Below are 16602 nucleotides of genomic sequence, written 5' to 3'. Positions count from 1 at the left end.
TATGTGATTTGACCCAGTCTTCAGGACTTGCTCCAATGCCTCCTCTCCGGGGAATGTTCTGCAACTCCTAGAGGCTGGTTTACCTGCTCACGTGAGTGCTCATTTGCATAAGTACTCCTGGCACTGCACGGTAATTGTTTGTGCTTCTCCTTTAGATTATTAAAAACTTAAGGTTAAAAAAAAAAAAAAGCCAATCACACAGTGCCTTGCTGAATAGATGATGTTCAATAAATGGCAATTGTATTATTACTCCCCGGAATTATTATTCGCATTCACTCTGCTACAGAAGCATTCTGCTCTGCCCTGATACCACCACTTTGGAATGTCCCCACAGGTGGAAGGGAGCAGAGAAAGTTGCCAAAGATGGACCTGCTCTTCTTTTGCAAGAGGTAGGAAGCGAGATCCATCTTTTTTCATTGATCAGGCTCTGGATTCAACTGGAAGATTCCATTTAAAGTACCACAGTTTCTGAGTATTTCATTCCAGCGGGGGTGGGGGAGGAATCCCAGATGACCATGTGGCAAATGGGTCACAGGACATCTGTCCTCTCAGGATGTAAGTATGTAAAAGGTAGTATCTTTCCTCTGAAGGATGAAACGTGGGGACACTGACGTTTTGGTGTTGATCGTGCCTTCCCAGGGGAGGCATGCCATGAGGACCCGGGGAAAGAATGGCTGGAAGAATCCTCAGGTGACAGACCTGTGTCTGAAGCAGCGGGAGGAACTGATGCTGGACACAGCCCCGGCCTTTGTCAGAATAAAAGGGGAAAATGTAAAAAGCTGTTCAGTCTCTGTGCTCCAGAGGTCCTGTCTCGATGCCTCACGGGACACAGCGATGCTGTAGATGGGAATCGGGGGTTCAGGGGCTCAGGGGCTCAGCCTCAAAACCATCTAATGACAACCACATGCCAGGTACTTCACGTGTCTCAGAGCTAAACCTTGCGAGAAGCCCACGAGGTAGAATGCATGAGCTCACTGTACAGATGAAGGAACAGCTGTCCAGACTAAAGACTGCCCAGGACCCCTCAGCCTAGAATCCTTGTCTCTCTGTTCCGCCGCTTAGGGAGAAGCCCAGGCTGGTGAAGAGGTAGGGACTTGTGCTCGTTCTCTTTCTCATTTCCTGACATACTGCAGGAGTGCTAGGCTCTAGAGGAAGGCTTGGGACCTTCCTCCTGACAGTCCCCTGAGAACTCTAGGAAAGCGAAAGAGAGAGGGAGCATTTGCCAAATTTGGAGACTGTGCCCTAGGCCAAAGCATAGCATAGAACTATTTACTGATACGGTCGCCAAGACCCGCTGACCTCTCTCATTTCTTAAGTCTCTCCCTGTGTCCCTCACACACACACACACACACACACACACACACACACACACAGTTAGTGTATCCAAACCAATGACAACACATGTGTTAATTGAAGCTAATACATTCACGAGAATCATCGGCATCTTCCCGGGTCCAGGGCGAACTCAATTCCACAAAGGAACAGGCACAAGTATTTGTCTTTAAACGTTATCATACACTCAAGAGAATTCCGAAAAGACTGGCACAGTCTTTCTTGAAAATCCACCGGGTCCCTCCCGGGATTACCCAAGCCCCTTGGGAAAGGGGTGGCCCCAGCGTTAGCTGCTACTGCCTCCCGGTTCAGAGAGCAAGTCCTTTCATTAGGCTCAGCTGTTCCTCAGGCATCCAGGAAAGCTGCTCATGCAAAGGCAGAAAATGTGACAACTGTTGGAAACCCTCACCCAGGCCAGGAGCCACTGACCCTCCTCTGGAGCGGCCACTCCGGGGCGGTTAAAGCCGCCCATTATTCAGTTTACATAAAACACCCAGCAGCTACATGGCACGAGTAAGTGAATATCTCCATTCTTACCAAGTTTGACATGACACACTGGCCACACTGCCTTGCCACTAGCTTTAGAAACCGTAAAACAACTTCATTAACCATCCAAATATACATGCACAGAGGGAAAGGGAAAAGAGAAAACAACAACAACAACCAAAACAACAACAAAACAGCCTTCCTAAGTTCTGAAGGACCAAGTTCAAAGATTGTCCAATAAACCAAAAACAAACAAACAAACAAACAAACAAAAAAACATAGCATTTCAACACTGCCGGCAAATGTCCCTCTCACTTCAGTGGTCAAGTCTCCAAGACATTTAAAATTTGAAGATGTTGGTAAAGACGGTCCCAGTACCCTGGGAACCATATCAAATGATTCTTTTTTTAAAAAAAAAAAAAAGGGCCTGTGTGCATTTTCCCCATGAAGAATCTGTCCACAAAGATTTTGAAAACACTTTAATAGACTTCGATTCCAAAGCATTACACACGATTTCTCCGACAGATTTATATGTGTTTCCAGAGAACTCTTGGACAAAAAAAAAAAGGTACTTGGGTAGAAGAACGTCTAGAGATTCTTTTAGGCCAATATGTGAACAGACCTCTTTTAATTGTTAATATTTCATACAGCAGCAGTAATCATTCCCTCATCTGCAAAGGAGATATATAATCCAGCTGCGGTGGCTCCAGTAAAAATACCACATCTGTGGATCGCTGGCAACACTGGGGCAAGATTGCTCAAATCTACACAGTCCCAGAAAGTTCTCTTTTTTCACTCGAGATGCACAAGGGTACACTTTTCCGAAAGTGCATGTAAACTTTGCCAAAACTGGTTGCTCCTCCGTATGCTGAAAATAGGTTTCAGATTGTCCACCCCGGGGAAGAAGGATGCTCTCTTGGAATATTATGCCCAGGACCCAGATGCTCTAAGTAGTTCCCAGACCACCTCCAGGATGGAGGCTTGTGCCAATGTCCTTGTCAGTATCAGAGAGAACAGGGAAAATGAACACCCCGGGTTTCAGGGAGGAGGCTTTACCGCGGGGCTGGCCTAGGGGCTGACTGCTGGTTTCCCACTTAGGAGACCAAAGAGCTTCCTCAGGAAGGGTGGCAGCCACTGTTCTGGTCGCCGTTTTCTTGCTTCTCCAGTGTATGCAGTCAGAGTAGGACGGATCACTGGGTGACTTGATATTCCAAGAATCGCCCCATCCCCACCCCCATGCGTCTGGTCTTTTCCCAAAGCCCAGTAGCAAGCATCTTATTTCTAAGCCAGTCTTCCACATTCAAATCCCCAGCCCAAAGCGCGCCCTGGGGGTTTCTATCCACAGACGTCTAAAAGAAAAAGCAGCGTAGCTGAGCCTTGACAGATTTTTATTCCCCAAACACATGCCCGGCGGCTACTGTGCTGACATGTCGATGGCCCCGAAACACTCGGGGTCCCCTTCCATCCCAGACAATAGAGCAAGAAAATAAAATGAAAGTGGACTTACTGCTATGGCTTGCAGCCTTTCCTTGTGCAACTCCGCCTCTGCCATCCTGGAGAAGGGCACACGGGGAGGGGAAAAAAGAAAGAAAAACAAAACACACGTTGTAGTCAACCTAAGGAAATGTATGGGTACCCCGGGGGGCTGCGCTAGAAGCTCAGGGGAGAGCCGAGGCGCGGCCAGGGGTCCGCTTGGGGTGTGGGGGGGTGGCGGGTAGAGCTGTGCTCTGGACTGGCTCGCCCCGGCTCCGCCTCCGGCCCCCGCCCGCCCAGCCGCCTGGATGCGCCCCAGCGCCGCTGCTAACTGCAGCTCCCGGCCGCGGACCGCCGCGCCAGTCGGGGACGTGGGCCACCGGCAGCCGCCGGGAGGGCGCGCCCGCCCCGCGCTGGTCCTCCGCCCTGACGTCTCGGCGCCTCGCTCCGCCCCTGGGGTGTGGGGGACCTGAGGCCACCGCCCCCGCTCCAGTGGCTCTAGGCGGCCAGGAGACGCCGGGCTGTCGCCGCGGGGGAGTTGGGGTCCCCAGGCGCCGACGGGGCGCGCGCGTGCGGTGGGCACCTGGGGCGCGGGCGCAGGGCGAGCGGCTGGGGCGCAGGGCTGGCTCCGGGGTGGACGGGCGCTCTCTGGAGTCTGAGCAGGGCAAGGTGGCGCCAGTGCCAGCCAGCAGAGGGGCCTCTGGCAGAAAGCGGGCCCCAAGCACGTGCTGTGACGTGCGGGCTGTGGCCGCCGAGTGTTCTGGCCGCCTTCTAGCTTATGCCAGATGCTTGGGCTCCACGTGGGGACATTTCCATTAGGGAAGGGCTGCCTCGCCCACATGCCTTAGATGACAGGGTGCTCAGAGGTCACGTGGGCCGCGGCCAGGGTATATAGTTCAACACTGGCCACCCACCTCTCTGTAGGCCAAATGCGGCTCAGAAAGAAAACAGAGAGTTTGTAGTCTCTGGCGCTGGGCTAGGTGGGGCTTGACAAATCAGCAATGAAAATGCCGGCAACTTGCCTACCCACTCTGAACCTCAGTTTCCTCATCTGAAAACTGGAATGTCGTCCGTGATTAATGAGATAAAATATATAAAGGTGCTTTGTAAAGGGCAAGCTGTTTCTATCATTATCCTGTGACATTTTGGGCTGAAACTCTCTCAGAGTCTTTACTTCTCTACACAGGCTCTGAAAGGAAAAGCAAAATCAGGTCACTAACATACTTCACTATTCCTTTAAACCATACTAAAGTGCATCTTTTGTGACCAGCCCTGGGCTGAATGTGAGAGATGGATAAGACCAAGTCCAAAAGGAAATAAATGCTAAATACAAACAAAATACCTCTTAACCTTCAGCACACTCACAAGTAAACTTTCCTCCATAAAATGAAATAATAAACACTGAAATAAATGAAACAAAACAATCCTACCTCTTTAGACCCTTGATGATTCTCTAAATGCAGGACTTGAAAGGCTTTTTTAAAGGTATGCACTTCGAATTTCCCCAAATCACCTCTTTCCTGGGCAAATTCTTGCAATTCAACTAAATTGCTTTTTCAACTTTCACAGAGGTTCTACCTGCCATTTGATGAGCAATTACTACTCTGCCGGAACACTGAAGTCATCACCAAAACAGCTTTACTGATGATTGTTTTCTCTTCCTTTTCATAAGGGGTGTAGGTGGAGTTATTTGTGTCATAAATCCAAGCCAATGCTCGAGTCAACATCCCACTCCAATTTATCCAGAAAGTCTATTTTCTGCCGAAGATCTATCACTTTCTTCCTTCTTTCCTTCCTTCCTTTCTCTCTTTTTTTAAGATTTTATTTATTTATTTGACAGAGAGAGACACAGCAAGAGAGGTAACACAAGCAGGGGGAGTGGGAGGACGAGAAGCAGGCTTCCCACAGAGCAGGGAGCCCAACGCGGGGCTCGATCCCAGGACCCTGGGATCAGGACCCGAGCTGAAGGCAGACGCTTAATGACTGAGCCACCCAGGTGCTCCAAGATCTATCACTTTCTTCAAACACTTCATTTTCTCTTAACTTCCAGCACTAGCTCCCGCAGGTTAAGTTCTTTGCAGGGTGTTTGCTCACAAATAAACCAAGCTGTCATTGCTTTGGCAGACTGACTGTGTACTCAACAATAGGAGAGAATAACAAGATGAGAAAAGTGAGACCCGTGAGGCTGACAGTCCCAGCCAGAGTCATAACGCTGAGACTTAAACTCAGGTCAGACTTCCAGAGCTCATGCTCCTCACCACTCAGCACCAGGCTCAGCCAGTGATAACGGAGGTAGGGCAGGCCCCCGGAATAAACAGGTAATGAATAAGAAATGGTCCTCCCTTGCCCCAAACTATATAGATATTAAAAGGGAATAGAGGAGCATAGTGTAAATGGACTTAATGTCACTGAACTGTACACTTAAAAGTTTTTTTTAAGTGGTAAGTTTCATGCCATGTATATTTTACCATAAAAAAATTTTTTTTCAAAGGAGTCATGGAATGGGAGAAGATATTTGCAAATGTCTTATCAGTAAAGGGCTAGTATCCAAAAATCTATAAAGAACTTATCAAACTCAACACCCAAAGAACAAAGAATCCAATCAAGAAATGGACAGAAGACATGAACAGACATTTTTGCAAAGAAGACATCCAGATGGCCAAAAGACACATGAAAAAGTGCTCCACATCACTCGGCATCAGGGAAATACAAATCAAAACTACAATGAGATACCGCCTCACAGCAGTCAGAATGGCTAAAATTAACAAGTTAGGAAATGACAGATGATGGCGAGGATGCGGAGAAAGGTGAACCCTCCTACACTGTTGGTGGGAATGCAGGCTGGTGCAAGGACTCTGGAAAACATCACGGAGGTTCCTCAAAAAGTTGAAAATAGAGCTACCTTACGACCCAGCAATGCACTACTGGGTATTTACCCTAAAGGTACAAACTTAGTGATCCGAAGGGGCACGTGCACCCGAATGTTTATAGCAGCAATGTCCACAATAGCCAAACTATGGAAAGAACCTAGATGTCCATCAACAGATGAATGGATAAAGAATATGTGGTATATATATATAATGGAATACTATGCAACCATCAAAAGAAATGAAATCTTGCCATTTGCGACGACAGGGATGGAACTAGAGGGTATTATGCTTAGTGAAATAAGTCAGTCAGAGAAAGACAACTATCTGTCATATGATCTCCCTGATATGAGGAAGTAGAGATGCAATGCGGGGGGTTTTGAGGGGTAGGAAAAGAATAAATGAAACAAGATGGGATCAGGAGGGAGACAAACCATAAGAGACTCTTAATCTCACAAAACAGAGGGTTGCTGGGGGGAGGGGGTTTGGGAGAGGGGGGTGGGGTTATGGACATGGGGGAGGGTATGTGCTACAGTGAGTGCTGTGAAGTGTGTAAACCTGGCGATTCACAGAGCTGTACCCCTGGGGCTAATAATATATTATATGTTTATTAAAAAATTAAAAAATTTTTTAAAAAGTTGAAAATAGAGCTACCCTACGACCCAGCAATCGCACCACTGGGTATTTACCCTAAAGATATAAATGTAGTGATCCGAAGGGGCACCTGCACCCCTATGTTTATAGCAGCAATGTCCATAATAGTCAAACTATGGACAGATGAATGGATATGATATACATATACAATGGAATGTTACTCAGCCATCAAAACAAATGAAATCTTGCCATTTGTAATGACATTGATGGAACTAGAGGGTATTAGGCTAAGCAAAATAAGTCAATCAGAGAAAGACAATTATCATATGATCTCACTCATATGTGGAGTTTATGAAACAAACAGGATCATAGGGAAAGGGAGGAAAAAATAAAACAAGATGAAATCAGAGAGGGAAATAAATCATAAGAGACTCTTAATCATAGGAAACAAACTGAGAGTTGCTGGAGGGGAGAGGAGTGGGAAGAATGGGGTAACTGGGTGATGGACATTAAGAGGGGGTGTGTAACGTAATGAGCACTGGGTAGTATATAAGACTTATGAATCACTGAACTCTACCTCTGAAACTGATAATATACTATATGTTAATTAATTGAATTTAAATTTTATAAAAAGAAAGGAATCATGGAAGGGAGATGGGGTGGGAGAAGAGCCTGGGCACCCACTGGAAATGATCAATTGGAAAGCTCTGAATCACAACACAGAAGAATCAGGTTTGGGGACACATCTCTAAGTGTCATCTATGTTGAGGTTATAGTGAAAGACACAAGAATGGCCAGATAGGGAAAACAGAACAAGAAAAAGAGAAAGCCTAACAAAGGAGTCTAAGAAAGTATCATCTGAGAAGTAGAAGGAAAAATCAGGAGGTATGTTTGTATCAAATGCCACACGAAGAGGAAAGGGTTTTTCAAAATTGTCAGATGCTTCTGAGAGATCAAGAAGGATACAGACTAAGAAGGGGCCACTGGCCTGGGCAGTCAGGAAGCCAGATGTGACATTGGGAGAGCAGTTTGGGGGCGGTGGCAGGGAGTCAGCCTGGAAGTGATTACAGGGAGTTGAGAATGAATGAAAAGTGGAGGGGGAAGGATTCATGATTATAGACCACTCCTTTCTGAACTTTGGATGTGAAAGATGAAGGTGGTTGGAGGAATGGGAAGGTGGTTTATGGGAGGCAGGGTCCAGCTGAAAAGTCGTTAAGTCAGACAAGACTTGAAATGTTTCTGGAATGAAGAGAATTTTGACATCAGGAAAGTGAGGCCAAAGACACAGTCAAAAGAGAAGATAAGTATTAAGTCTCAGATTCGCCCATGAGCACTGGTGGCCAGGTTAGCCTTGGAAAGAAGGAGAAATTAAGCAGGGCAGGAGGATGAAATGGGTAGAGACAAGAAGAAATTTTGAGTTGACGGAGAGAAAAGTGAGTATGCATCAAGTAGCCTCATTTTCCCACCTAAGAATCATTGGTTGAGATTAATGGGATGGGGGTGGGGGACTTCAAAAAAACAGAAATGGTTTGTAAAGAAGCTGTGGGAAATGGACAGAATTAAGACATGGTTCCCACCCAAAAGTCTGCATCAGAATTTCCATGGAACACATTTCTCTATACAGAAATAAATTCCTATGGGGTGAGGTAGGGGTTAGGGATGGGTTTTTGGAACCATTGGACTGAGTTTACTAGGAACAGACAAAAGACCCCTGACCAATTGTGTGTACTTCCTCAGTGGTTTTTAACTACCTGAGGCCCATGAACACAGTGGTTGTATCTTTAGTCAGTGCTGAGGATTGCCAAACCAGATATGGCAAAAAGTCAAAGGAGGGAAGAGATTCAGAATGCTGAACCTTGGGGCTTTGTCCAGGGGGAGGTGTAACAGATTCTTTCATATTTTTTGGTTGCCCAATTTGTGAAACCCTTTCCATCTTTGGGGAATTCCCATATTACAAACCATAGTGACAGTCAGAGCCACCTCTTATCATAGAAGCTGGGAAATGCCAGACACTTGCTTCCCCAGATCCCCTAGAAGCTACAATATGGCATGCAATCTGGGCTCAGTCAGGCATGAGCACCTGCCAAGGATCCTGAAGGCACAGCATCCAAAAATTCTTTCAGGCTGGTAGCTCACCGTTGGTCCTGCCCATTGTCCAAGCCTCCTTCTCTAGTCTTCTCGGCTATTCTGTGAATACACTTTGAGTTCATGCCTTCTCTGCCCCTATCAACTAGAATCAATGTCTGTTTCTCATGACCAAGAACACTAAATGAAACAGGAAGGCTTGTAAAATGAATGGCCCGTGCTCACCAAAGAGCCGAGGGGAAACATTTTCTTCTCTTCCAGCACTCTTCCCTTCAGCTCTCTAAATTTTAGCATTTGAAAATCATTGAATCCATTACAAACACAGACATTTTTAACACAAATTATGTCATTTCTTTCATAAATTTTTATTGTATAGCTATTCTATACAAGACATTAGGCTATGGCTTGGTATTACAAAGAATTCGTAGTCTAGTGCTAATATTAGTGACCTTCTGCCCTCCACACATTTAAAATCTGGAAAGATCTATTACAATGGTGCATAATGTGTGCAACAAATCACTAGTTCTTGCTGGGACATTAAATTGTGTTGCATAAGCACTGCCCGTACTGTTAAATGGTTTTTCTGATAGATGCTGCATGGCAAAGCATTATATGGGGAGAGTACTGAATGCCAGATTTGCAAAATAAATGTTTTATTAATAAAAGTTTCAGAGTATACTTTAGAGCATGAGTCTTTTGGGAACCACAGATGGTCAGAGCCCACTCCCCTGTGGGGACAGCAGGAGCTCTGTAAACTGAGAGGCAAATGACTTGCCAAGACCCCTTGAGCGAGTAACAGTTAAAGTCTTACTAAGCAGCAGCTAGGAGTGTGAAATTTCAGAGTAACCTGAAGCTTTCTCTTGACAAAAGTAATTTTAAAAGGAATGCCCAGGGCCTCCAAAATGTTTGTACTCGTATGAGCTCTGTTTTGCCTTTTAGGGTCTTCTAGAATAAGCGGTCATTCAAAACATATGTGATGGAATCAAAAGGAGGGGAATAGTGGTTGGAGGCTTTTGGCTTCTTTGGTTGCAAACAATTTGGGAAAGTTGGGATTTCAAGTATGTGCTGTGTTTCCCTGTGGGATTCAAATGATAGATCCGTCCAGAGAGTCACTGTGGGGCAAAAAAGAGAAGTTAAAAAACAGATCCAACCAGGACTAGCTGGATGGCACTTAAAGTATCTATCTATTGACTAGGCTGTCTACATAGTAGCTTCAAAATCAGCAGCTGGAAATACATCCAGAAATGAACATTAGCATTTCATTTTGATGGTTTCCTTTTCTCTTGGTTAGCTTTGGCAATGTCAACTGACTGACGATGTGTATTATCAGAGGAAATGAGGGGGTAGGAGGAGAGTGTATGGGAATTAGAGCAGGGTAGTTAGGGATCATTTTTACATTTGCTTTGCTTGATATTCATATGTCGGTTCCTAATAATCTTGTTACTGAAAAAAGTTTTGGAAAGTACGATTAGGAAGCGGTAGGTGGGTGTGACATGGAAAAGAGACAAGAGCTCTATGGACAAGAAGTGAGACTAACCAGCTGCATTTTTTTAATTCCTTGGTCCACATTTTCTTCATCTTTAATTGGGGGAGAATAACTCTAACTTCATGGGGCTATCATGAGGATGTCCTGAGAAATCAGGAGATCAAGTATAAAATGCTCAAGAGTGGCCACAGTAGCTGCTCCAGAAATGGTAGGTCCTAATTGCTCAGCCTAACTGTTGCCTCATTAAAAAGGTCATAAACCAGGCCAAGTGAGTGACTGGATTTTATCTACTCTTTTATGTAGGCTTTTTTTTTTTCTTTGAGAAAGAGAGTGAACTATAGTTATTCTTAAAATTCCTCACATTAGTAGGTACTTCTCTTTCCTCATCCTTTAAAATGGAGGATCCTGCTCTGCATCATTTATTGTTTAGAAATTTCATTACCAGACTCTCTTTTTCATGATTCATAGACACCTACAGTCTTATCTTCTGGAGTGAGTCCATTTAATAATTATAAATAAGAGTGAGAAGGGAATGCTTGAGAAGAGATGGATGGCATTCTAGGGAAGGATGGAAAACAGGCTTGATTTCGGAATGTCTGGAGAGCTACTTGCCTGCCTATTAAGTATGCTCCTTCATGGAGTTGGTTCTAGGTTGGGGATGAATTAGCTACAAAGTGAAAAAGTCTTTGGGAAGGCCTATCTGGTTATGTAATGCCGATAGACACAACGGGGTCATTGGCTTCTCAGAGAGCTTAGGGGCCAATCTCGTTGGCCTTAGCACAATGAGCGCGATGTGCCCTGTCAGCTTGGAATCCCTGTTTGCGGCACGGTCATTGACACTTTCATTGTTAGCCATGATTCGATAATGCTGTACACATTCTGCAAGTCAGCACTGCTGACAGGAGAGTGAGATGTCCTACGGGGTTGGCAGTGAAGGGACAAATGGCCCATCACACCAGCCCTACGTGCCCTCCTATTTGGAGAATGAGTAATGAAATTGGAAAGCCTGGCTTCAGCTCCTACTGCCTTCGGATGCTGAGCCCTTTGGAACATCTGGGGTCTCAATCCCGTCTACCCACCCTTTACCCACCATCCATACACTAGCAAATGTTTACTAAATGTAACTCTCCCAGATTGGGCCTCCTGGACAAGCTACCTTTCCCCAAAGCTGCTCAAGGTAGAATGGAAAGAGCCTAAGACCAAGTGTCAATCTTAGCTCTTAATCCTAACTCCGCCACTTACTGTATAACCTCAAATAAGTCACGTAACTGCTCTTAGCTGAGGCTTTCTGTTTTTAAACAGGGAAAGGGGATCACTAACTCCCTCACAAGGTTCTTGTAAGAATAAAGGAACTCATGAATGAGAAAGTGTTCTGAGAACTATTAATGCTCTGTGAGTGGGAAGGACAACACCAAAAGGGGTGACTTCAAAGTTAAGAACTTAGGGACATAATGACGGGTCAGCAGGGAAATGTTTGCAGGCCTGTGCAACATTCTGTAGTAGCCAGGGGCTCGGCCCACTGGGAGAAAAGACTCTCCTAATGCAGAAGACAAAAGAGGCTTCCCAGTTTCTGATGGGCTTCTAAGACAATCAGACCGATAAATGAAAATTACCAACACCATCTAGGGCTCCCTTTGACTTCCAGATGCTCCTCAATTCCTCAAGTGATCCTGCTTTCTCCAGTCTGAAGACAAACAGCCATAGTCTGGTCTACATATTTAATTCACTTCACTAAATGCAGAAAAAGGTACAGGGCTCTGAGGGCAAGACGGCAAAAGCAGAGAGAAGCAGGAGAGAAGGAGATGGAGGAACTTGGATCTTTTTTTGCCGATTGTGTCTGTGTCAAACCTGTATTTGAAAGCTACTTGATCTGTGTTTACATGAATGTGCTCTCCTTTCCGCATTCATTCAGAGCTAAATTTATCCCACTAGAGGGGAAGGCATACTTGGTGGAAAAAGAGCCCACACAGAGGCGGCTGCTTGACTGGGAGCCAGGGGCCCTGGGGGAGCTCCAGAAGAGGGAAGATAGCTCCTCTGCAGGCTCGGAGGACAGAGCCGGTGCTGGCTTGACAAAGGGACATGTTTTCAGGAGAGCAGATGTGCCCTTCATTTCTGAGAAGGGTGTGAGCACCAGCAAGACGTCAGATCTTGTGTGTCCGGAAAAGCAGCTCCCTGACTCCCCAGAGCTCATGTTTCTGGTCCAGCCCTTGGGGAAGTGGACACTCAGCCGCTCTCCACCACTGAAGGTGGTGTCTGTCCCCAAGGGGGGAAAGTAGTGGGGAGGCTGGCAGGGCCACTTCTGATGCAAAGTTGAGCTTGCTTTCCATTGTGGTGTCATTCCAGTTATTTTCCTTTCCTGGGGCAGCTTCCTTGGGGTCAGGGGAGGGGGAGGAGGGGGGGATGTTGCATTTGTGAGCTGTGTTGCATTAAGTCCGGTGTACCTATAACTGAGAAAAGATCATTCTGGCCCCGCTGGGACCCAGCTGCTTCCCATCAGTCCATTATTTCTCTTCTTCCCACTCAACTACTACCTCTCCTCCTGTAATTCCTTACCTTTCCCTCGCCGCTAAGCCAAACTCTTGCTAGGTCATCTTTTGCAAGTGGACAAGTCATTGCAATAGAGATAAGTTTTCCTATGAATGGAGAGTTCTCTGCTAGAAGTGAAGATTTGCCTATAGAACAGGCAGTCGGCTTCCATCTGGGACTTGGTCCCTTTCATCTGCGGAAACTCCCCTTTGTTAGGACGGGGCAGGAGAGGCTCCTCGGGTTGTGGGATGGTTCTTCTTCATTTGAGACTAAGCTAAGTCACCCCCAGCATCTTGTCAAAACGTTACTCTGTGTGTAGCTTCTGCTCTCCTCTACTCCTCCCCGGAGAACTTGACACCTTCTTCATCTGTTTGTCCCACTCCAAATTTGGTGCTTTCTCATACCATATGCTATGTCTGGAATGTAGCCTCCCCCTCGCTTTTCTAACTGTCCATGTCTCCTCTTGTTAGCTCCACCAAGTTTCAGAAATCCCAGCCCCTCAGGGGATGCCTGGCGGTCCCTTTGGGAAGGAAAATTGGTTCTCCCTCCCAATTCCAAACATAGTGTGTGACTTACAAATTGATCGCTTGACTTGTCACTCTTTCAGTTAACTTTAAAAATCATAAACTCAGACCCTGAAGGAGACCTTAGACTAATCAGCATTCCTCAGGCTGCCACAATGGTTGTTGGGATGTAACACTGCTACTTAAGTTGAGAGGAACCATGGGTTGGACAAACCTGGCCTTAAATCCCAATTCTAGGACCTAATGACCTTGAGAAATTTATTTGACATATTTGAGCTTATGTTACTTTATCTGTAGAATGGAAAAGATACTATTATGCACTCTATGAGATTATTGTGATAATCAAATAAAGTAATGTATCCAAAGCTCCTGGCATATTGTCCCTGGTCAGTGAAAACTCTATTATTCTTATGAGCACAATCTTATTGATTCACTGAGATCTCTATCACTCTGGCTGTGTTTTATAGAGATGTGCTTGTGTTTGAGTGAAGGCTCCTGAGTTGTTCGGCCCAGCACCAGGGACTAGAGACGGCAGGTCTGTGTCCCTCCAAAATTCATATGTGGAAATCCGGATCACCAATGTGATGGCGATGGGGGTTTTGGGAAGTAATTAGGGCATGACAGTGGTACCCTCGTATTAGGATTAGTGTCCTTAGAAGACACTCGAGATTTTGCTTTCCTCTCTCCACCATATGAGGACACAGTGAGAAGACAGCCCTCTGCAAACCAGGAAGAGGTTCTTCACTAAGAACCCAATCTGCCTGCACCCTGATCTCCTGACTTCAGCCTCCAGAACTGGAAGGAAAAATGTTTGCTGTTTAAGCACCCTCTCGATGATAATATGTTACAGGAGCTCACAGCTGACCCAGACACTAGATGCACCTACATGGCCTTCAGACTAGGGCTGCTTGTGAATGCCCTTGACTAGTCTTACCACTAGAGTTGGCTATCCAAGCTCTTTCCAAACTGTGCAAACTTTTTTGCTACACTTTGGCTTTGCCAAATTCTGTGCATACCATGAGAGACTGAAGGAGACAAAAGTGCAAAGTGTTCTAAAGTGATTTATGTTACCATCTTGAACAATGGTTCTAAGCTTTGCAGGAGGGAAGATCAGAGGAGCCTTTAGAGAATCTGGTAGGAACCACGAACTGTTTTCCCAGGGAAATTTACATGCCTACAACACATTGTATACAATTTCTGAGCTTTCAGGAACTTCTTGAATTCTTCCATGGATACTCTGAGAGTACCCATGAATATCTGGTTTTAAAAAAAAATCTTTGCTCTGGAACCTAGAATATCAGAGAAATTGAGAGAGATAAGAGAGCAAATTTATCTCCAAGATCCAGGAAGGTCACCTGGCTTATTAATGCAAGAGTGTCAGAAGTCTGGACAACTCTGCTCAGCTTCCCTGTCCCCCTGCCCTGGACAACAGCAGCCCAAGCTACCAGCTGGTGGCTCTGAGAGCTGGCTTCCTTTGTCCCAACTCACAGCTCTTGGCAGAGAAAGGGCACCAGGCCAATGAACCCCCTCCCAGCACACGAGCTACCTGCACTGTCTCTCTCCCAATCTCCAGCTCTCTCTGGCCAGTGGCCTTCACCTGGTCTCCCAGAGAAGATCTGTCTTTCGTCTTCATACAGCAGGCCATCTTTCAATCTATTCTTGCCTCCCAGGATTGGCTGGGAACTGCTTTCTATCTTCAGTAGAAACAATCAACACAAAACAAAAACAGATATCAAGACCCCGCGCCGGAACTGAATAATAAATTGATTTGTCCATGTCACCCTCAAATAGCATTAAGTGCCCCGCTCGTCAGGCACCACGATGAAGAGCCTGCGATATTCAAAATCCACTTTCCAAGGCTGGCCCCACCTTCCCGCCTCCACCACGGCTGAGTGACGTCATTGGACTTTGAGTTTGGAACTTCCAGCAAGAACTCAAGCTTGATCCAAAACCACTGGACTCTCTGAGTTCCAAGGAAAACAGTTCGTCACTGAATTAAAGACACTGTTAGGTTGGTTGCAACCCAAAAAAAAGGGGGAGCAGCCTTTTCCTTAATAAGGGGGAAGCAGCCTTTCCAAGGTGGTGAGGCAAAGCAGCAAATGAGCGTCCATTTTCAAACCCCAGCACCCTGGAAAGCCTAGCGGATGATACTTTGGCAATGTCTTCAGAGCAGTCTGCTGTTCCCTCTGAGCAAGTGACGACTTAAACTTCAGTCCCATTATTTAAAAAACATTGTAACAGCCCTGGTTTGTAGAGGAAACATTTATTTGATAAGAATAGGACCACAGGTGGGGAAAAAATGGGAACAGATACACTTTTGCCTTTTTTACCTTAACACAGATATAAACCAGTATTTTCCTGAGTTGTAAGAAAGCAGAAACAAATTGATGTAAGTAAAAGGCTGAAAATTCCCAAATGTCTTTCTACATTGAATAAAGGTAGGACCAAAGTATTGGAGAAAATAGTTTGAATTTAAGGGTAAAAGTGTGTTTTTTTAAATTTACTAAACATTTACATGACTCTTCTTCTGTCCCCTGGGTCCCTTTGAAGGGCTTTGCAAACATTAATTGATGCAATCCTCATAACAGCCCTATGAGGGCGGCACTATTACTATACCCATTTTACAGACAAGGACACTGAGGCAACAGAGAGCTTCCAGTCATTGAGTAGCCAATGTAATAATATCAGATAATAAACTTGTACTGTCAGAAGCTCATACCTGTGTGGGGCTAGTTCAAGGCTGGGAAGGCTTAACTGTATTATAAATAACACACAATTGAAAGAGGTAAGAGGTAAAAGTGATTTCTTTCCTTTTGAGGTACTTGGAATATCATCCTCTGGAAAGGATAAGACCTCAGACAAAAACCATAAAAAAGACAATCAACTAAGCAAATTTCTTCCATTATGCCTTTCTTTCTTTTCCCACACCTCCCTCCCATCCTTTTCCTTCCTTCCTTCCTTCTTCCCTCCCTCCCATCCTTCTTTAGTTCCTACCTTCCTTTCTGGTACATGTATTGGACAAACACTTCTCACCAAGCATTGTCCCAGGTTGTGGGGATCAGCAGAGAACAAGAGAGCCCTTTTGCACTTACATTCCAGGAAAGGGAGAGAGGCATTAAAAGCAGGAACTCTACAACTTAATTTCAGAAATGTTCTGAAGAAAACAAACCACACTAAGGGGGAGAGAGTGGTATTGGGATGAAGAAGTGACTGTATCAGAAAGACCTGA

General features: G+C 45.5%; 1 protein-coding gene across 8 annotated transcripts in view; it reads right to left on the bottom strand.

Moving 5' to 3' along the window:
• Positions 1-16602, bottom strand: part of PALM2AKAP2 (PALM2 and AKAP2 fusion) — a 450166-nt gene that overhangs the window by 323146 nt on the left and 110418 nt on the right. For all 8 annotated transcript variants that reach the window (XM_032860820.1, XM_032860821.1, XM_032860824.1 and 5 more), the window contains one exon: positions 3326-3371. In XM_032860820.1, the coding sequence (XP_032716711.1) occupies positions 3326-3371 (46 nt within the window). Of the gene's footprint in view, positions 1-3325; positions 3372-16602 lie in introns of those variants that run through there.

Source organism: Lontra canadensis, unplaced genomic scaffold, assembly GCF_010015895.1.
Source record: "Lontra canadensis isolate GAN:19392208 unplaced genomic scaffold, GSC_riverotter_1.0 scaffold19, whole genome shotgun sequence".
NCBI classification, from domain to species: Eukaryota; Metazoa; Chordata; class Mammalia; order Carnivora; family Mustelidae; genus Lontra; species Lontra canadensis.
The sequence above is the reverse complement of the archived record's forward strand: the minus strand, read 5'-3'. Positions and strand labels throughout refer to the sequence as shown.